We start from the raw sequence: 20879 nt of genomic DNA on the forward strand, positions 1-20879 counted from the left end.
CAGTCCCCCCTCTCTGGTGTGATGAGGCCGCGGCGCGGATACTACGCCGCATGGTGCAAGATTGGCAGTGGCGTACGGATACAGAGAGCGATGGAGCGATAATGGATGGCATCCATTTGCAGCATCGCTTCGCTGAGCTGAGGCTGCCGCGCATCACGAATGTCGCTACCTAGGCTATGGCGCCGGCACCAAAATTCTTCATTCAATACCTCCAAAGCTACGTGCAGATACGGAGAGGTACCGAGTGAAGGTCGCAGCAGCGTGTGATGCACAGGTACTGCTCCGTCGTGGGCACTACTGCATCTAGTCGTTCTCGAAGGTGGACCGGCCTGGCGCTAGATTGAGCATTCAAATCGCTGTGGAACGAGATAGCATGGCGGTAGGGCAGCGGGAGAAACGGGGGATTGGAGAGAACCCTAGGCCTGGCTGCTAAAACTTGCCGACGGAGGGTGGCACAGTTTCCCAGTACCTTGTACGTAGAGGCTCTTCGCAGACGAATCGAGGTACATGCCCGCCACAGACAAGACAAGACATGGTGCCGGGTACTCAGTACTTGTGCGAGAAACGTTTCGGGGACCAGTCACATCGTCATTGCCTGCCTTGACCTGGTCGCTGGATGGGCTGGACGAGTGCGTGCATGTCACTTCAGACAAAGGACGAACCATTGACATACGAACAAGACATCAGGAAAATAAGGAAAGTCATTACGAAGTGCGCCATCTCGTCCTAGCGCCAGTGGCGCCAGCCCAATTCATTTGTCAACTGAACTGTCCTACGTATTCGCTGTATTTGCTTGTCACGGTCCGGCTGTCGCCCTGAGGCAGTTCGGTCGGTATCTGTGACCGAAGCTTCTCCGGAGCACTAGATGATGGTAAGTTGCGCATTGGCCTTGCTCTCCCGTCGAACGCCCGCCCGGTCAGACGCGGCCAAAGGGAAGATAGAATCTTGAGCCATATCGTCGCGAACTCGGTTAACGGTAGCCCAAGTCATTTGAGCCAGCCCCTGCAAAGGGGCGGATGCTTTTGTACAAGGTACAGTCTAAAAATGCCCCAGACTCTGGCATGCACAAACTCGGCTGCCAAGACAGATGCTTGGGCCCAGGGTATAGGATGGCAGCCCCAAAACCTCTCTTCGTGCGGTGGCGAACTGCGAAGTCGGTCGGCTCCTGCAGCAGCCTGGCCGCCTCCAGGCCATCCCCCATCAGCAATCGAGATTTTGATGCTGGATCCAGGCAGAAACTCGGTCGCCGTCTTGTCTGAATCTCCCTCATGGCATTTTCGTCTACGTCCTGCCGCTGATGATGGAATGGAAGATGCTGCCGTCACGATGCCGCGCCTCTCGAGATCAAGCCCAAAAGGCGCCAGGGCACCAGAATCTGAGACTGGATTGCAGATCGGCTGGGCACTACTCCGTAAATGAGCGTGCTCCGTAGCAGTACCTGGACATCCCGCGCCCCGCAGGGGAGGTCCTGGATCATCCAAGTGTCCGTACCGGTACGTGCTTCCTTGAGAGGCCACGGGATCCCGTCAATGGATCTGGACTCGCGAAGACAGCTAATGGCCCGGCACACTAACACAGCTCGTACTGTGTCAGGAGGACTAGCGGCTTCTTTTGGCGAACACTGTGCTTATTGCTTTTATCCCCGACACGCGGGAAATCCCCCTCGGCGAGATGACGGGCTGCGAGCTCATCGCCTTACCTAAACTTCCAAAAAGTGGTCCTCAATTCATTTTAAGATTCAGTCTCACGCGCAACAGCGCACTGACATCGGCCCCTTGAAGCTTCTTGGACAGCCCAGAGGGATAGTCTAGAAGGCTATCTTCTGGAACCGGGAGCTCAAAATGCCATCATAATTGTTGGGATGAGGGCCTGTAGATGATGCTCTGATTCCTGGCTACTCTGGCCTGGTTTGGTCTGGTCCGATCGCCTGCCCTCGCGTCTCCTCTCCTCTCGTCACAAGCAGCAGCCATCCGGAAGAATAAGAATGTCCTGGATGGCGAGGTGTGTGTGATTTATTCTCGTCAGCCTACGTGGCACTGGTCACAGGCGACAAAAGGGGCGGGCGGCAGCATCATAGGTGGTCGGTCTTGGAGCTGGTGGCGCCGCCAAGTTTGTTGCTTGTTCCCCTTCGCGCCGCTGCGAAATATATCTGCGCAGGGGTGTTGGTGACGGTTGCGATGTGCGTGCCGGGGACAGGGGTGCAACGAGATGGCTGCCATCAATGGCTTATTATAGCCCGGAGACCACAGACGAGTGGATGAGACGAAGTGGATGACGGAGCTAATCCAGGCCAGCTCAGCGTTCCGTGGGTGGTAGGACAGTAAATCCTGGTACTAGAAACTGGTAGTCCAAGTGCTAGTAACAGCAATATCCGGGGTCTTGCAGGCGGCTCAGAGATTCTAGCGACTGTTGCGTGCACGAAAAGGAGAGCAGGAGAGCAGAGGAGAGCAGAGCAGAGGAGAAAACCGGCAACATGACGAAATCTCGCTTCGCTGGAGCTGAGAGGCTTTGTCGCCGCAAAACCTGCGTCCACAGCCCCGATAAAAAAAGCCAGAGGCCTCGAAGTCAGGATCTTTAACGATGGGTCTTCAAGCTCGCCCCGCCTACTCCATACACAAGCGCCCACGGCCCATGGCAGCTGGCACGAAATGCCTGTACTGATTACTACTGCACGGGCACGCGAATGAGGACTTTCGACGGACGGTATCGTGAGGCAAGCCACGAGTACAAGCTGGGAGGTAGTGTCTCGAGTGTGCATGCGGCTACAAAATAGTACCACTACGAGTATAGCACATGAAATGCGCCAAAGCGCACTTATTAGGCTTGCATTGGCTCCAGGCACTGCTCCTCCGAAAGTGCCTGACCTGCCTAAACGAAGAAACCATGCATTTTTCTTCCTCTCCCGCAGCTTACTGGTGTGCGTACAAAATGAGCATTTCAAGCTTATCAATTGGATTTGTGCAGATGTGCAAGATCGGCCATTCCGGCGCTGTTTCTCTCGATCGTTCGCCGCCAGTTTTATTCCGGATGCGCTTCTCCGCCTGTCTCTCGTAGCCCCGTGCTTCCGTGGTGCTGTAGGAATGAATATACGGGTCTTGTAACCTTGAAGCAAGCAGGGCAGGGCAGGGTCCCCCGTTACGGGTTTTTGCACATGCGCGACCCCACATGATACGCTCAATCCAATTTGTAGGCTGCCGAATGAAGCTGATTGTCCCGATAGGAGAAAAGCCTGGGGCACAGCACAGCCTGTGCCTTGCCGAGGTTCTGCCACATGCTGAGTCATGAGTCGTGTGCTGGCTGGTGCATGACGTGTGTAATTGATGTCTTGAACGATTGATTGACTGAAGACTGGGGAGAGTCCATGTAGGGAGGATTTAAAACCGCATCAAACAGGCTGTGTCACATTCTCTTTCCAGCAAGAAGTGATGAATAACTTGCCTGCGCTGCCTTGCAAGGCCATGTCTTGCAGCTAGGCGTTTGACCTGGCATCGCTTGCCGTTTAAGCTTCAAGGCTGCGTCAACGCTAGTGAATAATACAAGACTAGGAAATGTATCTGCAGTCTTTCCATGAGCTGACATTGACGAATAACAGGTCGCGATGGTCTCTGGATAATATGGTAGCACAATGGTGAGAAAAGAAGGCTAAATAAAATTTCCTTGCCTCCAACTGCTGCCACATAAATCTCCTCATACACAGAAAGCTCAGTATTAAGAAGTTGATGCCTGATTCCTAAGGCGAACACTTCACCACCAGTCGGCATCACCCGATTCGGCTGATCCCTTCATACATAGTGGCATCCCTAGTATTGGAGACCTTCACATTGAGCACAAGCCACAAGCGGGAAAATCTGAACACACGCCCGTACCTCTGAGCGCGCAAAGGGAACAGCAAGCCTCTTATTCGACCCTTTCCCTCTTTCTCACCATCTTCGTCCTTGTCTTCGTGCGCCGGCTTGGATCCTTCTACAAAACCTCGGCGCAAATGACACCTTGAAAAAACCCCCGCGATAGAACCATCCACCATCCCGCATCCCGCATCCCCGTCGCCATGCCCCCGCGAATAAACCTCCCGCCAGTAACACGAGCTCTGCTCGGCACGCTGCTCTTTCAGTCTGTCCTGAGCGCCGCGATTAGATATCGCCAGTGGGCCCAGGATACGGACATTGTGATACCGTACTTGACGCTCATCCCACAGCTGTCTATCGCCTACCCCTGGACGTTCCTGACGGCTTCGTTGGTTGAGGGCAACATCTTTACATTTGGCTTGGGTGCAGTGACCCTATACCATGGCGGCAGGTACTTGGAGAGGGCTTGGTCTTCGGCAGACCTGGCCAAGTTCCTTGTGCTCGTCACCCTGATTCCAAACGTCCTCACCTTCTTCACCATGATCTTTTTCTTTACCTTGACCAGGAACACTGACTGGACGTGAGTTTATGTTTATATACACAAAACCATTTACTTGATAAAGGACAGTTACTAAATATACATGCCTTTTCCAGTCTTACAATTATCGGCGGTACCATTCCTATCCAGATCGCTTTCCTGGTCGCCTTCAGCCAGCTCATCCCAGCGCATACGGTGACACTATTCCGAGGCATCGTTTCGCTCCGAGTCCCAAGAATCCCCCTCATCTATATTGGAATCGTCACCGTGCTATCGTTTACTCCGCTGCTATCACGCGCTGCTCTCTGGCTGGCCAACTACAGCTTCCTTACCAGCTGGACCTATCTGCGATTCTTCAAGATGGTCTTTCCCGATCTTGATTCAGCTCAACCAGCGTCGCTACGAGGAGATGCTAGCGAAACTTTTGCCTTTGCCGAATTCTTCCCAGGCCCTGTCAAGCCCGCCGTGGCTGGCGTTTCTGATCAAATCTACAACATCCTTGTCGCGATTCGACTCTGTAAACCATCGGCACAGCGAGGCATAACTACAAGGGGCGATAGCTTCCAACACAGAGGGGCGCCAGGAAGTGCCCGTGCCGAAGCCGAGAGAAGAAGGGCCATCGCACTGAAGGCGCTGGACCAGAGACTGAATGCCGCAACTGCTGCTGCCCGGCAGTCACAGGCCCCGCCACCGGCTCCTGCTCAGCCGAGCGGCCCACCTGTTCAGGTTCAACCTCAGTCAAGTGCTCAGACAGCCATGAAGTCTGAGCCAGGGCCGATGCTTGGCGAGACCAAGTTTGAGCCGGAAGAGGATGATTCATAGGAGTGTGTATAGGGTGGGTGGGGCACTTGTTTGATACAATGATATAGGTGATATTAGCGGCGCCTCAGCGTTTTCGAAGATGTCGGAAGAAGGGACCACGGTCATGAATCAAATGATTATAATGATATGTGCGGAGAGCGGGTTGGATTGATGGACAGTAAGTTGGCGCCTGGTGTTGTCATGGATCCTGGGGTTAATTATCTAGCCAGCACGTGAACTAATGAATCATGCTTTATTTTATCAGCCATGTTAAAGCGATAATATATATCCGTTGAAAATATCCATCTTGCTGTACTTCAAAGAGTGACCTTGCTCCCCTTGTTCTCGTCTTTGGGTATCGATGATCAACGTCTGTGTTTGCCCTCATGTGCACAAGGGCTGAAACTGGAGCATTTGCTGCTTCAGTGGATTGATGTGGAGGTTGAAGGCGAGTATCGGTCAGCTGAGCTGATTGGGCTTGAGAAGGGAAAGAGAACAGTGCCTTATCTCACATATGACGTCGTACTGGTCTACTACACGGATTATTTCGTAGCTTATCAAATAATATATGTGGAGAGTTGTGTCCTGCCATCTGTATCTCGAGGCGTTAGCGCATGTAGATACTATTGCAAACACGCAGATCAAGAGAAAGAGCAAGGAAGTAACTAATCTGAAAGAGGTAGAGGGCAATATGCAATGAAGCAAACACGGCAAACATTAACTTCTGTTTTCCCTTCTTCCTTTCTTTTTTTGGTGTCTGACGCTTGGATGCTCAGCTGGCGGTAAGGATGGAATCCTGCAGCTACCCAGAATAGCAGTTAAAAGAAGAACTAGCGAAAATAGAGGCCAGCCTCTTGCATCGGTATGCATGGCTGAAACCCACACGCAGGAAAACTACGGAACCCCCTTACGTATCGTCATGTATACACTTGAGGTTTCGTTTATCGTAAAGTGCTCCAACCGGAAACCAGCTCTTGTTTCCGGCCGCCAAAGCCGCTGCAAGAAAGCACAGACAGAGGGTCCTGAAACAGGATATCTCGTGGCGTTTTCACTACCAAGGTACATGGCTCGACGGCAACTACTGTAGGGATATCAACCCTACATTCAACTTATGGCAAACCCGATGCGGTACGATGCAGTGGGATTGCGATGAGACTGCATTAAAGCCGCTGGTCGTCCGTACAGAGTAGCACCCCGGATGGAGCAAGGGGTGAAAATGTGGCTTGCTTCCAAGGCTGCCTTGCTTTTTTCAGTAATCGGAGGGCCAAGACGGGCTACGGCCGCTGCCTATCTATATCCTAATGGCGAAGAATTAGGCTGAGGTAGGTGGCCAGGATTTCGGGCTTTGTTTCCGTTTAATAAAGCCCAAGTAGCAGAGAAGAAAGAAGACAGCTACCAGCTACCAGCTACCTATCAAACTGAGCTAAACGTCTCATTGCAGCCATCTGGCGCAGGTGAATCGCATAGCATTAAGGGTGTCTGGGCGCTGTGCTATGGTTTGCAGCGGCTCATGCCAGGCGAAAAGCACATGTATCACGTACTCGGCCCAAGACACAGCTGTGTGTATCCACCGCCGTCTTTTCGTTTCCAGCCTCTCACCTTCACCCCTGGCGCCATTTGAGGGGGTGGAGTGGTTTCCGGCAGAGGCCTCTCCGGGGTTAATCGCTGGGCGTAGCGGACCTGGCCGAGTGTGTGCTAGCCAAGCGGCTATTTTCGCTCAGCTTTCATCTGGCCTGATGATGAGACACGATAGAATTCCGCGAGTCGTGGCCGCATCTGAGCACAGAGGCGCTGCATTGCGCGCCCTCGCAGCGACTCATCAACTCTGATGGAAACATAGGCGACCAAGTTGGCAGTGTATCGTGGGAGATTTCCAAGGTAGTAGCGCTAAAATGACGGCCATATCCAGATCGCCTCTTGCTCAACGGAGCACCTCTCTTGGTGACACTGGCCTTGCCAATCGTTCGTCTCTTCTCTTTGCATTTTTTGCAGGGGTGTGCGCGTGTGCAGCCTGAGCTGCCCAGTGGCACAGGTGTCAATAGAGACAGGTCACCTAATGACGAAATCCAAGAGCACCGCCGCCGGAGCCAAAAGGGGTGCAGCAGAGCAACGTGCCGCTGGGCGAGCGCTTTGCGTGCAACCATCCCACTGCCCTTTGTCCTTGTGCGAGGATCCGAAGGTGAATGAATCAAATGATATTGCAGAGCAGCACAAGGCTTCACGTTACCAGCACGAGCACCCTGTGCTCCCAAGTCTCGTAGCTGTGTAGCCGTACTCACCCACGCCGTTGAAAGGTACGTACCTCGCAGGAAGCGAAGGCCCGGCGGCGGGAATCTGGCGACCTCGCGATGGGGGAGGGATTTGCGGCCGCCAGATGAAACTGGCAAGGCATCAGCTCAGCCAGCCGGCCAGCTAGTACAGAACAGTGCTAGCCAGGGCTACTCACAAGATGAATGCATGATATACTCGTATTTCGTGAAAGCTCTGCTACTACAGGCAGTCATTGCAGGTAAATGCCACGCCATGTTATGCCGTGCTGCATGCTTCTGAGGCTGCGTGCTGTGCTATGCTGCGCTTTGCTTGAATCTTGCCAAGGGCACCGAAGGAAACATGATGCGCGGTGCCTTGGTATCGTCTCGATATGCGAATGCGCCGCCTGACAGCGCCTCGCATTAGCCCGGGAGATTGAATCGGATAGGCATGGCAAAGCGGCCATCGGGCCAGCTTGGCAACATGGTGGGAGGCGCTGGAGCAATCTCTGACTGGGCTGGACGTGACTGGACTGGTTGACGGGACTGGCCCCGACGGCCGCTGTTCGTTGTGCGTGCTGTTTTTTTGCCGCCTTCTGGGCTTGTGAGCATCCTGGGGAATGATCCCCACAACGCAATCGCGCCCGTTGCTGAGCCAAGCAAAAGGCAAGGGACCACGGGCTAGGAAACGCCCCAGATGGCCAGATCCGTCGGCGGCTGACCGTGGCACGTCAGAGTGTTGAGCAGCAGGCTCAGGAGGTGTCCACCGGGCGGATCCACAGTGGTGAGAGTGGATGCTGCTAGAGCTGGAGAGCTTCTTTTCTCGCTCCCACGGTCAGGGAGATTGATGTGATGTGGGTGGAGCCGCAGGAAGAATGGATAGGGTGGTGCTAGTCCGCAATCGGGCCAAGCGATAGTGCTAGTGCCTGTAGCGTCGACTTGTAGTGCCTGCTTGCAGCAGCGCGACACGGCAGGGGTGCAGACCGCGACGAGGCTTCAGAGGGGAACAAAAAGAGGACCAGGGGCTGGCCTGACTGCTGAAGTCGCTGTCTGGCCTTAGCGCCTGGAAACGCACCGCCTAGACCGCCGCCGCATCGCCTGGCGGTCCGAGCGAAACGCGGCTACTAGTGCCTTGGTGTCCACCGAACGCAACACCTTGAATCCATCGTCAGCGCGCATGCCCCCTATAAAGGCACTGTCCGACTGCTCCGTAATATGTACTCGTACGAAGCTGCTCGCACGGCACACAGCCCACTGGCACGTATGTACGGCTGCATGCTGTGCCTGTATGGTATGCCGCTCGCGCATGGCTTCAATGGTTTGCTGGCGCTGTGTCGCATCGCTCCCCACTGTCTGGCTGCCCTTCTCCACCAAACGGGGAGCCAGCTCAGACATTTTCCTGCTGCCGGTGCTAGTGAGTACATACCTACACTCGCAGGTCAATGGTAGCACGAAGCAGGCCGTGAGAGTAAGCAGAGCCTCTGCCACCAAGCGTATTTGCTCAGCTGCCACTCGCCTCCTGAGGGGGGAATCAAGTAAAATAAAACCGTGTTTTGAGTGGCTCGTGGCCTGCAGCATCAAGCCTGCACGGCTCCGAGAGGGGCCCTACCTGCTTATGTAACAAAGGCTGCAGAAAAAGAGCCGAATGCAAGATGTGACCTGTATCTTGATCCTGAGGCTCCAAGCAAGCCACCCTCCCACGCTACCCTCTACCTTATTTTAGGCTCTGCAATCCTCGTCACGTGACGGCTGTTCCTCTTTCGTAATCTCTCGATGCGTGGCAGGGCAATGGGTCCCAGCGCCACTGTTCTTTTCTGTTCTGTTTCGTTCGCGTCTTGTGGGGGAACAAATCTCTAGTGGCTCCCCCAAGCCAGCCACGCTCATCCGTTGAAGCCGTCGTTGTTCTGCGAGGGGTTTTATCCAGTGATCCATTAGGGCAGCGTTGAGGCATATTGCCTGACGAGGACTCCCAGATGCAGCTCCATGCTTGCACGAATGCTTTGCTTTACCAAGAGCGGATGCATCAGGACGCATCTTATCTCTATATACAGCTGCCGGGAGGGAGCCTTAGCCTGCCCGTGCCTTGCTGGTGCTCCTCCTCGCGCTCAAGGCGATGCAAGCGAACCGGACCTGTCCATGGCTGGTGCCGTAGTTCGTCCCCTGGCTCCGTAAAGCTAGGCCCAAGTGTCCGACTTTGTCACTCTAGCCATCCACTATCAAGTCTGCTGGCGTCGTCCACCGTAGTTGACTACTCGGGTGCCACATGTCGATTTCAATTTAATTGTCGTACAAGTATATCCCGAACAAGGACAGGGGAGTGTACTATTGCCCGTGCAACCATCAGGCAGGCCCTAACAAGTCCTGTGGTTGCCGCCAGTTGGTGGCATACCGTCCTATCGTGGCCATGGCATTATTTCGCCGCCATAACTTGGCTGCTGACAACGCGTGCCACACGAGCCACCAGCGCCCCCCGGTCATTGCTGGGGCTGAACAGGCATCCACTATCGTATCAAGGGCTTGCGTCGCCAATAGTAATGAGTGAAGATCCCCCGAGAGCTAGGAGAGCTCTTGCTGCCGGTTGACTTACCCGCTGGAACATCCGACAAGGCTTGTTTGCGCCCTTGGGCCTTCAGCAATTGGGACGTCCAGTGGCGGATCCTGCCACTACCACCCTGCGTTGGTGATAACTTGACTGGCTGGTCAACTTAACTTTTTCACCATTGTCTCTCGCTCTGCTACTGGATCTATACGAATAGATGAGTGAGCGAGAAGTGCCGCCGTTGTCGCTTTGGTTTGAATTTTTTTGAAATGGCTAGCCACTAACCCTGTTACTTTTGATTTAACCTCTGCTCACAAGCTCCGAATTTTTTGTAGCCTCTAAACTCTGACAACGCTGCGACCGCGAGGCGCTTCGCATCATGCGCAATGAGGGAGAAAAAATAAAAGTCAGCTCGATTGGGCGTTTCTCCATTGCTCCCCACTAGGAAATTGCGAGGCCACAGCTTTGAACAGAGGATGTGCCGCCAAGGCATAGATTAGACGCCTTGTACGCTGCAAATCGACAGCCTCACCGTTAGGATTAGATTGTCGGTCCCAGCGCTGTCTCCCCTTCTCCCCATCGGGCTCTGACCCAGCTCTTCTTTGCCGCCTTCGTCTCGTCTAGGCCCGTCGCCTATCGCTGTTGTATCTCTGGGCTAGCGCTTTATGCATACCAGTAAGGCGTCTGCTGGCCGCGAGCACGTTGCAACTCGTAGAGTAGGTACTTTGGTACACGTCCTTAGTAATTGTCTGGCTGCTGCAATGGCCCCGGCAACTGCGTCAACTCGGGTGCCCAGACTCTCAAGTTACCGTCCCCCGCTTTTTGTCCCCTTCGCAGCGCCGCGACCCGTCATCACTGCTAAGTGCGCGTGTGTGTGGGCTCCTGCGCTGGTAGCCTCGGGCGCTATGGCGCTGCAGTGGTACGTACCTACCCTCCGGACGCCGCACGCGTTCCGCAGACTCTTCGTATGAGATACTTAGTACCCACACTCCTCAACTGACAAACCCTGTCCACACCCCCTCCCATTCCCTCGGCAAGGTAGGGGCAGTAAAAGCTGCCAAGCGGGTAACGCCCCATTATTTCAAAGTGGCCCCGCCCGGTTCCACATATTACACCGCCGTGGCTGTAGCATGTCCTTCTCTCCCATTTTCATCATTTTCATGGGTAAGGTAAGTTTGTCGGTTCAGCAGCGCAGTTCCTTCCTCCACAAGACAGCCTTTTTTCTCTCCCCATTTACCCGTTCTCTTCTTTTCTCCCCTCCATCACATCTCGCAACCGCAACAAGCAGCGTCGGGGGTGCTCGTGGACCTTGGCTTGTCTGCACGATCCTAACCATCGCTCTACATAGAATTTTAGCCTCATCGGCCTTCGCCTTCCCTTCGCATCATACCTTTTCCATCTTCTCGTGAGAGGGCGTCGCTGCTGTGCCTGGGTTTAAGCTCTGCGCGGTACATACCTGACGAGCCGCGCCCGGATCCGAGCCATTGGGCCATCATCACGACCATCGCCCTCAATCAACACGTCTATTCGCCGGCTTTAAGCATTTTGCGCGGTCGCGTCGAGCCTGTTCTGCCCAAATCCACGCCGCCGATTCCTTACACCGCCAGCCTTGTCGCGATAATCCGCTGTCGAGTGCCTCGCGATGGCGAACCACCACCCGTCGCCTACGATGATGCAGATGCAGCATCAGGCTCCTCCTCCGGGAGCTCCACCTCAGAATGTCCAGCCCGCTCACTTCAACCCGCCTCACCAGATTGCGGGCTTGAACCAGATCACGGCCATGAACGAGGCTGTGTGGTTGCAGATTGGTATGGCCTCCTTTTGCTTGCTAATTAATCTTGCCAGGACTTGTGATTAATAGACTGAACAGGAAGCTTCTCTGAATTGCTGCGAGTGCCTGATGAGGCAATGCATGCCTACGAACGAGCCCTCCAGGCCAACCCCAACTCGACCGCCGCAATGAACGCTATTGGAATGCTCCTCAAGGGCCGAGAAGCATTTGACAAGGCTCTTGAATTTTTCCGGGCCATCGTTCAGCTCGACCAGAACAATGGAGAAGCTTGGGGCAATCTTGGTATGCCGCGTCATATCTGGGTGGAAATTTTTTAGGTTGATACTAATTGAACTCTATAGGCCATTGTTACTTGATGACCGAAAACCTACAAAAAGCATACGACGCTTATCAGCAAGCTCTTGTCAACCTCCGTGATCCCAAGGTAAGTATTTGACGTACTGAAGCTCTTTGCTTTGAACACCGTCGTAACCTGTTTGCGCGTAGGACCCTATGCTGTGGTATGGCATTGGTATTTTGTATGACCGGTACGGAAGCTATGATTATGCAGAGGAGGCATTCTCGCAAGTCATGACAATCCAGCCCGACTTCGAGAAGGCCAACGAGATTTACTTCCGACTTGGTATAATATATAAACAGCAATCGAAATTCAACCAGAGTTTGGATGTGAGATACGACCATTGCCCTTATACGTATTGCCCGAATGTTTTTACTGACGGATTTTTAGTGTTTTAAATACATCGTCAATTCTCCTCCAGGGCCCCTTACCCAGGAAGACATCTGGTTCCAGATCGGACACGTTCATGAGCAACAAAAAGATGTGAGCGGTTACTTAGCCTTTCGTGTGTCCGTGTGATAGACTAACATTGTCTCGTAGTTCGATGGTGCCAAATCTGCGTACCAGCGGGTGCTGGACCAGTCACCCAACCACGCCAAAGTTCTGCAGCAGCTGGGTTGGCTGTACCACCAACAGAGCCCCTCGTATGAATCCCAGGAACGTGGTATCCAATATCTAGAAAAATCCGTCGCAGCAGGTGAGTTTGGATAATTATCAAACGCCAGTACATCGCGAGAGCCGACGCCCCTGACACCTTTCATAGACAACCAAGACGCGCAAAGTTGGTATCTTTTGGGCCGGTGCTACATGTCACAACAAAAGTATCCCAAAGCATATGAAGCCTACCAACAAGCTGTGTATCGCGATGGGAAGAATCCCACTTTTTGGTGCTCCATTGGTGTCTTGTATTACCAGATCAACCAATACCGAGATGCTTTGGACGCGTACTCGCGGGCTATTCGCCTGAACCCTTACATCTCTGAGGTCTGGTACGATCTCGGCACTCTGGTAGGTTTTCAATCTCAGGCGACTCTTGTGTGAATTGCTGATCACTAACTCGATGTGTAGTACGAGTCTTGCAACAACCAGATCGCTGATGCCCTGGACGCCTACCAAAGGGCAGCGGAACTGGATCCAGGTAACCCGCACATTAAAGCTCGCCTCCAGCTTCTTCGCTCTGGTGGTACCAACGGTGGCCCACCACCTGCGGCTCCTCAGCCTGCCGACATGCATCCCTCCACGTATCAGACTGGTCCCACAGGTCCTCCTCAATGGGGAGGATCTACGCAACAACAATCGGGCGGTCCTCCTGCTGCTACTCAAGCTGCTGGCGAGAGCTGGGCCGGCAGGCTTTCTAATGTCAACCCGCCTCCTCAGCCACCTAACCCTTATGAAAGTCGAAGTGGTGAGCCTTTCCGTGGTGGTCCAGCACCACCTCTTCGACAGCCCAGCCCTCCTCCGCCACAAGAGCTGCCGACACGTCAACCATATCCCGAGCTTAACAGATCTGGCCCGTCACGACGTGGCCCATCACCGCCGCCGCAAGCTCACCAATTCGCGCAGCCTCTTCCCCCACCACCACCTCAGACTCAGTCTCAACCTCCAGCCCCTCCGCCGGCTGAGCGACGTGTTGTCAACCCTAACTGGGGTGGTTCAACGCCTTCGGCATCGGCACCTCCTTCCAATAACCCAAATAGTGCCAATCCTCCTCCGAACGGCATGACTACTTTCCGACCAGCCAGCAGTCCCCGTACTGCCGATGGCCGTCCTCCGGTTCATGATAACCGCATGCCATCTCCCAAGTCGGCTTATCCTCAGCACCCGGCTCCTCCACCGCACTATCCTCACCACTCAGAGATGCCACCTCAGAGTGCCCCCGAGAATAATGCACCACAACCACCTCCTGCCCCAATTGCTGAAGCTCCTACCCAGCGTATGGATGACCGCCCTCCATCTGTTGGGCCAAAGAGACATCGCGAGTGGGAAGAGGAGTCTGTTGCTAAAAAGCCAGCTAATGAGGAGACCCGTGCACGATTGGAAAACCTAAATCACCGCAGACCTTCCACTCCGCCTCGCGATGGATATCGTCGCAATTCATCTGAAGCTCGTCGGACGGAGGAGCAACGCCGGCCCGAAGAGCCTAGGAGGTCTGATGAGCCGCGCCATAAGACAGAGAGCTACCATCCTTCTGAGGCTGCCCATCACACCCAAAACCACAGCGTAAGCTCGAATCACTTACCGCCAATGCAGCCGGGATCGGGCCCCATGACTGGCGTCGTTCACGAGAAGCCTCAGCCACCCGTTGTTCCTAAGGAGGAACCTCGGACGGAACAGGCTCCTCCAGCTCGTCCACCTCCACCCCCCGCCTCTGAACCTGAGCGTGCGGCTAGGAAGATGGATGTTGATGAGGACTACGACGATAGCGGAGAGGATGAGAAGAAGGCAGTCGTTCTCACCAATGGCTCTGGGCCTGCAGCAGCCTCCAGCGATCTGAAGGCCCCACCATCATCCACAAGCAACGTAAATGTTGCTTCTGGTCCTGCTCCTAAAACTGAATAAGGATATCTTAGGGATGGAATTTATGAGTCAGGTCTTTCACGAGGCGATTGTTTACCGTGCATTTTGTCTTCTTCTTTTCTTATTATATATCTCACTTCCCTCCCCAGTATTAGTACTACCACTTTTTAAGTTTCATATGTTTACTGTTGACGGAAGGTTTGGCGGACGGCATGGGGACGGGTTATAGGTTTTTGGCTAAAAACAAACTGTCGCCAGGGAGCGTTTTCCGTATCATAAGTGTAATTTTTTTCTAAAAAAAAAATACTTGTCTGTATATCGTATATTGCATGCATTCTATGTATCTATTAACTCTCAGAATTTAGACTACATAATACCTACGCTATTGGATACTACTAGGCTAGGAGTTCTCAAAGATTGAAATTTTTGAATCACGTGATCCAATTGTTCTTTTTTGCGAGATTCTTAACCTGATTGGATAGATGCCCTTGTTTTCTACAAGAGGATTAGCGCTATGGTGCAAAGACCACAATTTAGAATCTCTCGCCAGGTCTCGCTTAAAATTTCGCCCACAAATTATTTCTTTGAAAGCCCTCTTTCACTTTTCTGCTCCGTGCAGCTTTGTCGTTTTTTCATACCAACTCATCACCACACCAGCGCCCAAAATGAGTGTATGTTGCTATACCGATCGAACTCCCAGACTCTCATGAAGATGTTAACACTATAATAGCACCGCAAGTACGAGGCTCCCCGTCACGGCTCCCTGGCTTACCTGCCACGGAAGCGCGCTGCCCGCCACCGCGGAAAGGTCAAGTCGTAAGTCTCGCAGAAAATTTTTGATAACCTCAATTCAAGTGTTGGAGAGGAAAACCACCAAAGAAAAAAGAGAGAGAACAATGCTAATCAATTGGAAATGCCAGCTTCCCCAAGGATGACGCCAAGAAGCCCGTCCACCTGACTGCCACCATGGGCTACAAGGCCGGTATGACCACGATCGTTCGTGACCTCGACCGACCTGGCGCGAAGGCAAACAAGAAGGAAGTTGTGGAGGCTGTTTCGATCATTGATACCCCCCCTGTACGAACAATGCAGCCCGCTTGGCTATGTGCCTATGGCTAACATCTTTTAGATGATCGTTGTTGGTCTTGTGGGCTACATCGAGACTCCCCGTGGTCTGCGATCCCTCACCACCGTCTGGGCTGAGCACTTGTCCGACGAAGTTAAGCGACGATTCTACAAGAACTGGTACAAGAGCAAGAAGAAGGCTTTCACCAAGTACGCCAAGAAGCACTCCGACAACAGCGGCTCTTCCATCACCCGCGAGCTCGAGCGCATCAAGAAGTACTGCACTGTCGTCCGTGTCCTTGCCCACACCCAGATCCGCAAGACTCCCCTCAAGCAGAAGAAGGCCCACCTTATGGAGATCCAGATCAACGGTGGCTCCGTCGCCGAGAAGGTCGACTTCGGCAAGGACCTCTTCGAGAAGCCCGTCTCCGTCGACTCCATCTTCGAGCAGGATGAGGTCATTGACGTTATCGCTGTTACCAAGGGTCACGGCTTCAGCGGTGTTACCGCCCGTTGGGGAACCAAGAAGCTCCCTCGTAAGACTCACAAGGGTCTCCGAAAGGTTGCTTGTATCGGTGCTTGGCATCCTTCCCACGTCCAGTGGACTGTTGCCCGTGCTGGTCAGGAGGGTTACCACCACCGTACCTCTGTCAACCACAAGGTTTACAGAATCGGCAAGGGTGACGCTGAGGACAGCGCCTCCACCGAGACCGATGTCACCAAGAAGAAGATCACTCCGTAAGTTTTTTTGCACACTTTTGACTGATATTTACAATTGCTAATCCAATCTTTACAGTCTCGGTGGCTTCGTCCGCTATGGTGAGGTTAACAACGACTTCGTCATGGTCAAGGGCTCTATCCCTGGTACCAAGAAGCGTGTTGTGACTCTCCGTAAGTCCATGTGGACTCACACCTCAAGAAAGGCTCTGGAGAAGATCAGCCTCAAGTGGATCGATACCTCCTCCGAGTTCGGTCACGGTGCTTTCCAGACCCCTGCGGAGAAGAAGCAGTTCCAGGGTACTCTCAAGAAGGATCTCACCTCCGCATAAATGCGAGGTATCGATTATTTTCCTTTTTGAGTTTATTCGTCAGGTCATCATTGCATTGGTGTCGGATTTGGTTTTGCCTTGGGCTTTTCTGGGGCTGGGTTTGGGCTCCATAATGGGATGAGCACGAAAAGAAAAAGTTTTTCAGTTAGAAATCTGAAAAAATTTCAAATGAGATTTCCCTATTACGATAATGGAAATCCCACGCATATATGCATGCCAAAGTAGCCGCGCCAATACAAAAATGTGTGACCAATTAAGAATGTGCCTTGTACTATTAATTCCATATGATTTACAAGTCTATTAGATTGTAATAAAATTTCAGTAAACTGCAGCAACGAGTCTTGTCATTCAAAACTGTTGGCTTGCTGGACTTTTTGGGGCTACATTTAGTATTATAATACCTTATAGCAATTTTGTAGCGTTCCACTATATTTTGATAGTGCCTACAGACAAGATCTGCCATGCTGCGGTTCAAGTTATGTGGATGGATTCGCCCGCGTTGACGTCACCCCACCTCAAGCTGACTGGGCCTCGAGCTTTGGTTGCACAAAACATCATTATCACTTGCATATCTTCCTACCACTCCCACTCATGCTATTCATTCAACAAAGTCTCGGCGGCGCCTATAATCTGTCATTTAGAAGAGGGTTTTATATCAACACAAGAATACTCCAGTCCATCTACCCGCGCCAGCAGCCAGCCAGCTATTCAATCACAAGCTCGCAAAAGCGACAGGTTCGAGTCGCCCCGCGGATCACCATCCCCAGCACACAGCGCCGAGGATTTTTAAATACGCAGCAGCCCCGCAAGATGGCGAGCGACGAAGACTACATGGCCTTCCTCAACAAGGCGAACCAGGACGCAGAGGAAGGACAAGCAGCGGCAGCGTCGTCGGCGCAGAGTGAGGGACAGCGAGCGTTCAAGACGACGGACGAGGGGAGCGTGCTGCCCAAGAGTATTGCAGATGCCCTAAAGGATGCGTTTTACGTGAGCGAGGCAGATGAGCCGTTCAAGGGCGTGTCGCTGAAATGGAAAGGCGAAGGGGGGCTTCCAGACGAAGGTTAGTTATTCAAAGTGTTGTTCTCCCCTCTTTCATAGACTTGGGAGGAAAAGGAAAGAAGAAATGCTAATCAGATGCTGGTACAGTTGAGTTCGCAAAACTGATTCAACACTGGGACGCCGAGAATGCTCAAGTCGACATCATGGACCCTGTCGACTGGGACTCGGATGGACAATACTCTAATATCATTGATGCTGTGAGTGAGGCTACTCGAGGAAACGACGTTAGGGTGTATAGAGTTGCTAGGGATTTAACAAGAGCGGAATATTTTGTCATTTCCCGAGATGATAAAGAGGATAGGATTGTTGGCGTGAAGGCACTGGGAGTTGAGTCGTGATGTTTGAAGGGAGGAAGGGTTATGCGGCTGGAGAGAAGAGAGAAACAATCTGTCATTTTACCTCTTATTTGCCATTTTATGATATAATATTGCTGTTGGGCGAAGCACACGGATATGAGTAGCGTCTTATAGGTGTCTCGAGTGTCTGATCTTTTGGCCATTTCAAAATTCTAGCTGAGGGTTCTATTTTATCCACATAGAAGTTCGCACTAGAGTGCCAACGAGTCTTCTACTCTTTCTGTATCTTTGATGTGTTTAATTTCATAATTATGTCGCCATAGTACGTATGCAAATAGAATGATAATGAGTACTCGCCGAAGTGGCGCTCTTCTAATAGCTCAAGCGGGCTCCCTTCTACCCTGTACTTATATGGAGGTCGTCAGCAGACTTGATAGTGTATACAAACATTTTGATATGCTTAGAGGTAATGTAAGTTTCTTTCGTACAAAGTTTAAGGTGAAATGTGATGTGTTATATACTTGGGTACATTAAACATTTGCTTTATGAGCTGAGAGTAGAAGAAAATCGGGGTCTTTGCTCTTACCCCACTTAACGATGCACCTCATCATGTAGCAATTTTAATCTATGAGCCGGGCCATCTCTCGGGCTGCTGACAGAAGAGACACGCGTCAATATTGTTGCTATAATATCATATTCCACATTTTGTGCATCTGCAGATACACGTGGTGGGTTGAATCCAACTGGCGGAAACCTGTTTGCCCCCCCGGTCGATCTCTTGCTTAGAACGGGAGCGTTTCCCCCGGACAGTCTGGGACACGCAAAGCCACATACCGAGCTGACCATTAAGGCTTGCAGGAAGCTTGTAAGTCTGCCGCCTAGTCGCCGTGAATGACGTCGAGCTGCTCCTGCGGCGGGTACAGTGCCACCCGCTATCCAGGATTGATTGATGCGATTTTGAAAAATGCGATTCTTTGATGGATTGCGTATCTGCTCCGCGGACTGGCTGGTGTGGGCACTTGGTAACGCTGAGAGGCGTTCCCCCTTACTTAATTCCTGTTTTCGATTAGACGTGGCTGCACCTTGCATGCTTTTCAGAAATATTTTCCCCAACAATTTTGATTTCGAAATACCTACGAAATGACCAAGACGAAGAATGGCAGCTCTGATCGACGACCGTATGATATACGGCGCGTGTCACGCATGCAGCCCAACAAGGCCCTGAGCCAAGATGCTCTGGACAAACTCTCATTGTATGAAGAAGTAAATCGTCAATTTGCGCAGGAATTTCCCCAGACGACCTGGAAGCCCTGTCTTCTCTCACCTCATTCAGAGCAACAGGAATATATGACTACCGCTTCAGCAGATAACGCGACATCTACAGGTACCTCAGCAGTTCATATGTCGGCTCACGACTACGAGTTCATTACTCTAGCAGATTACAGTCTTCCTATCCACAACGATGCTGTCGATTTTGACATTCTATCTGCTACAACGTCCCCGTTCACAGCACCATTTACTTCACCATCAGAGCTCTCGGACACGTCAGATCCATTTGCCACCCTCAGCGCCGACTTTGAACCGTTATGGGATCTCGATGCAATGGATTCACTACTGCCCTGGAATAGCATTCAAGTTCAAGGATCGTGCTACTGCGCGCATGCATTACAAAATAAGGGCAAATGTGAAGCAAACGAACAAGAACAGTTGGAGGGGTCACGTCTTATGGTTCCCCCACCCCTCTTCGAGCAGCCTCCAGAGCACAACACGATACTATATCCAGAGAGAGAGCCCCGCGATTCCGAAAACGATGTTATAGATGAGGAATCATGTGTAGATAGAAAGAACATGAATCAGATTATATTCAACTTGAATCAGTTGGGGAGTCGGCTACGCAATGATGCCCGAAGGCAGCTGGATGTTATCAGCGATGGTTGTGATGCGTTTCCTATGAGCTTTGGTGAAGGATGAGCGCCTTTCTGCCTGTGTGCTTTTTTATACTTTTTTTATTACTTTTCTTTCTTTCTTGTTGCTTGCTTGTTGCTCTTCTTTTCTTCTTCTCTGTATATTTGTTAATTATTTCAAGTGCAAAAGCATGAGCCATGAATCTAAAGAAGGGAAAATGACTGCGTGTACTGATGGGATGACGAGGGGCGCCTTCAATGCCCTCCTATGGTCATCGAGATGTGCTATTGCCATCGAGATGCTGCTAACAGACTCGACTTAAATATCAAAACACACCTGCTGCTTCGGGGCTAGAAGCACCGAGATAGCACTAGATAGCACTAAGATAAAGGCGACTGCTGCTAGAGGCCGGCTAACTGGAGCAAAGTCTCCGTAACAGGGTGGGGACGAGCACTTGTTTCTACCGGTCTCAGCCCTGGGGTTGAGAGTACCTCCAACGGCGTGCCCTGTAGTGCCCTGAGGCGAGTATAAATGACTTGAGTCTGATTTAGGTTGGGCTTTGTCTGAGTTTGAGCTCCAAAAAGAGGTGCTACGGATCGCACCGTGATTTGAGACGGTCCACACTGATAGCGCTCTAAGCGATAGCCATCAGAGCTATTGGCAGCTGGATTTGTGGAAATGTGCTTTGAAGCTGGGGTTGGAGCTGCTGGATTACGGTATCGGTGGCTGCTGCAGCATGATGGAGTGCTTACAGGGTGTGCCATCCAGGGTGCCGTCCTGGGCGCAAATTCTGCCACGAGAGGCACCTGTGGCGCCGATGACCGTGCCAGGGCTCCTGGGGCTTTGCTTCCACTAAAAGGTAGCAACGGCACCTGCCACATGCACTT

The 20879-nt window shown here is 52.3% G+C and overlaps 8 protein-coding genes across 8 annotated transcripts; 6 read left to right on the forward strand and 2 right to left on the reverse strand.

Annotated features, from left to right (window-relative positions):
- Positions 1-1819: 1819 nt before the first annotated feature.
- GGI43DRAFT_8265 (uncharacterized protein) lies at positions 1820-3666 on the reverse strand. The gene has a single exon (XM_083210369.1). The coding sequence runs from the start codon at positions 3281-3283 to the stop codon at positions 2219-2221; it is 1065 nt and encodes a 354-aa protein (XP_083065931.1). The 5' UTR covers positions 3284-3666; the 3' UTR covers positions 1820-2218.
- Positions 3667-5629, forward strand: GGI43DRAFT_8266 (eukaryotic integral membrane protein-domain-containing protein). Its single transcript, XM_083210370.1, has 2 exons — positions 3667-4425; positions 4500-5629. The coding sequence occupies exons 1-2, from the start codon at positions 4049-4051 to the stop codon at positions 5203-5205; spliced, it is 1083 nt and encodes a 360-aa protein (XP_083065932.1). The 5' UTR covers positions 3667-4048; the 3' UTR covers positions 5206-5629.
- A 949-nt stretch (positions 5630-6578) lies between these two features.
- On the reverse strand, positions 6579-8099 carry GGI43DRAFT_8481 (uncharacterized protein). Its single transcript, XM_083210401.1, has 2 exons — positions 7631-8099; positions 6579-7564 (listed from the first exon to the last, which is right to left on the reverse strand). The coding sequence occupies exons 1-2, from the start codon at positions 7707-7709 to the stop codon at positions 6909-6911; spliced, it is 735 nt and encodes a 244-aa protein (XP_083065933.1). The 5' UTR covers positions 7710-8099; the 3' UTR covers positions 6579-6908.
- A 1109-nt stretch (positions 8100-9208) lies between these two features.
- GGI43DRAFT_8210 (uncharacterized protein) lies at positions 9209-10131 on the forward strand. The gene has a single exon (XM_083210361.1). The coding sequence runs from the start codon at positions 9407-9409 to the stop codon at positions 10013-10015; it is 609 nt and encodes a 202-aa protein (XP_083065934.1). The 5' UTR covers positions 9209-9406; the 3' UTR covers positions 10016-10131.
- A 1018-nt stretch (positions 10132-11149) lies between these two features.
- Positions 11150-15013, forward strand: GGI43DRAFT_389962 (tetratricopeptide repeat protein). The gene is made up of 8 exons (XM_083204262.1): positions 11150-11780; positions 11843-12046; positions 12106-12188; positions 12251-12430; positions 12492-12584; positions 12642-12798; positions 12865-13109; positions 13170-15013. The coding sequence occupies exons 1-8, from the start codon at positions 11615-11617 to the stop codon at positions 14658-14660; spliced, it is 2619 nt and encodes an 872-aa protein (XP_083065935.1). The 5' UTR covers positions 11150-11614; the 3' UTR covers positions 14661-15013.
- A 92-nt stretch (positions 15014-15105) lies between these two features.
- On the forward strand, positions 15106-16953 carry GGI43DRAFT_389964 (60S ribosomal protein uL3). The gene is made up of 5 exons (XM_083204263.1): positions 15106-15289; positions 15349-15434; positions 15539-15695; positions 15748-16421; positions 16480-16953. Exons 1-5 carry the CDS (start codon positions 15284-15286, stop codon positions 16730-16732), a joined length of 1176 nt encoding a protein of 391 aa, XP_083065936.1. The 5' UTR covers positions 15106-15283; the 3' UTR covers positions 16733-16953.
- On the forward strand, positions 16947-18278 carry GGI43DRAFT_8573 (uncharacterized protein). Its single transcript, XM_083210420.1, has 2 exons — positions 16947-17792; positions 17879-18278. The coding sequence occupies exons 1-2, from the start codon at positions 17324-17326 to the stop codon at positions 18127-18129; spliced, it is 720 nt and encodes a 239-aa protein (XP_083065937.1). The 5' UTR covers positions 16947-17323; the 3' UTR covers positions 18130-18278.
- Positions 18279-18924: 646 nt separating this feature from the next.
- Positions 18925-20443, forward strand: GGI43DRAFT_8575 (uncharacterized protein). The gene has a single exon (XM_083210421.1). The coding sequence runs from the start codon at positions 19228-19230 to the stop codon at positions 20056-20058; it is 831 nt and encodes a 276-aa protein (XP_083065938.1). The 5' UTR covers positions 18925-19227; the 3' UTR covers positions 20059-20443.
- The last annotated feature ends 436 nt before the right edge of the window (positions 20444-20879 follow it).

This window comes from Trichoderma evansii, assembly GCF_050947405.1.
Source record: "Trichoderma evansii strain SZMC 28006 chromosome Unknown GGI43scaffold_1, whole genome shotgun sequence".
In the NCBI taxonomy this organism is placed as follows: domain Eukaryota; kingdom Fungi; phylum Ascomycota; class Sordariomycetes; order Hypocreales; family Hypocreaceae; genus Trichoderma; species Trichoderma evansii.

What these genes read in the sequence shown, in the direction of transcription:
- GGI43DRAFT_8573 (XM_083210420.1), top strand. Translation starts at nt 17,324, where the DNA reads ATGCTATTCATTCAACAAAGTCTCGGCGGCGCCTATAATCTGTCATTT. An exon ending in AGGGGGGCTTCCAGACGAAG is followed by an intron (nt 17,793 to 17,878) that starts GTTAGTTATTCA and finishes ATGCTGGTACAG; the next exon opens with TTGAGTTCGCAAAACTGATT.
- GGI43DRAFT_389962 (XM_083204262.1), top strand. Translation starts at nt 11,615, where the DNA reads ATGGCGAACCACCACCCGTCGCCTACGATGATGCAGATGCAGCATCAG. An exon ending in GGCTGTGTGGTTGCAGATTG is followed by an intron (nt 11,781 to 11,842) that starts GTATGGCCTCCT and finishes TAGACTGAACAG; the next exon opens with GAAGCTTCTCTGAATTGCTG. An exon ending in TCAACCTCCGTGATCCCAAG is followed by an intron (nt 12,189 to 12,250) that starts GTAAGTATTTGA and finishes GTTTGCGCGTAG; the next exon opens with GACCCTATGCTGTGGTATGG.
- GGI43DRAFT_8210 (XM_083210361.1), top strand. Translation starts at nt 9,407, where the DNA reads ATGCAGCTCCATGCTTGCACGAATGCTTTGCTTTACCAAGAGCGGATG.
- GGI43DRAFT_8575 (XM_083210421.1), top strand. Translation starts at nt 19,228, where the DNA reads ATGACCAAGACGAAGAATGGCAGCTCTGATCGACGACCGTATGATATA.
- GGI43DRAFT_389964 (XM_083204263.1), top strand. An exon ending in CACCGCGGAAAGGTCAAGTC is followed by an intron (nt 15,435 to 15,538) that starts GTAAGTCTCGCA and finishes TGGAAATGCCAG; the next exon opens with CTTCCCCAAGGATGACGCCA. An exon ending in CGATCATTGATACCCCCCCT is followed by an intron (nt 15,696 to 15,747) that starts GTACGAACAATG and finishes AACATCTTTTAG; the next exon opens with ATGATCGTTGTTGGTCTTGT.
- GGI43DRAFT_8481 (XM_083210401.1), bottom strand. Translation starts at nt 7,709, where the DNA reads ATGGCGTGGCATTTACCTGCAATGACTGCCTGTAGTAGCAGAGCTTTC. An exon ending in GTATATCATGCATTCATCTT is followed by an intron (nt 7,565 to 7,630) that starts GTGAGTAGCCCT and finishes ATGCCTTGCCAG; the next exon opens with TTTCATCTGGCGGCCGCAAA.
- GGI43DRAFT_8266 (XM_083210370.1), top strand. Translation starts at nt 4,049, where the DNA reads ATGCCCCCGCGAATAAACCTCCCGCCAGTAACACGAGCTCTGCTCGGC. An exon ending in ACCAGGAACACTGACTGGAC is followed by an intron (nt 4,426 to 4,499) that starts GTGAGTTTATGT and finishes TGCCTTTTCCAG; the next exon opens with TCTTACAATTATCGGCGGTA.
- GGI43DRAFT_8265 (XM_083210369.1), bottom strand. Translation starts at nt 3,283, where the DNA reads ATGACTCAGCATGTGGCAGAACCTCGGCAAGGCACAGGCTGTGCTGTG.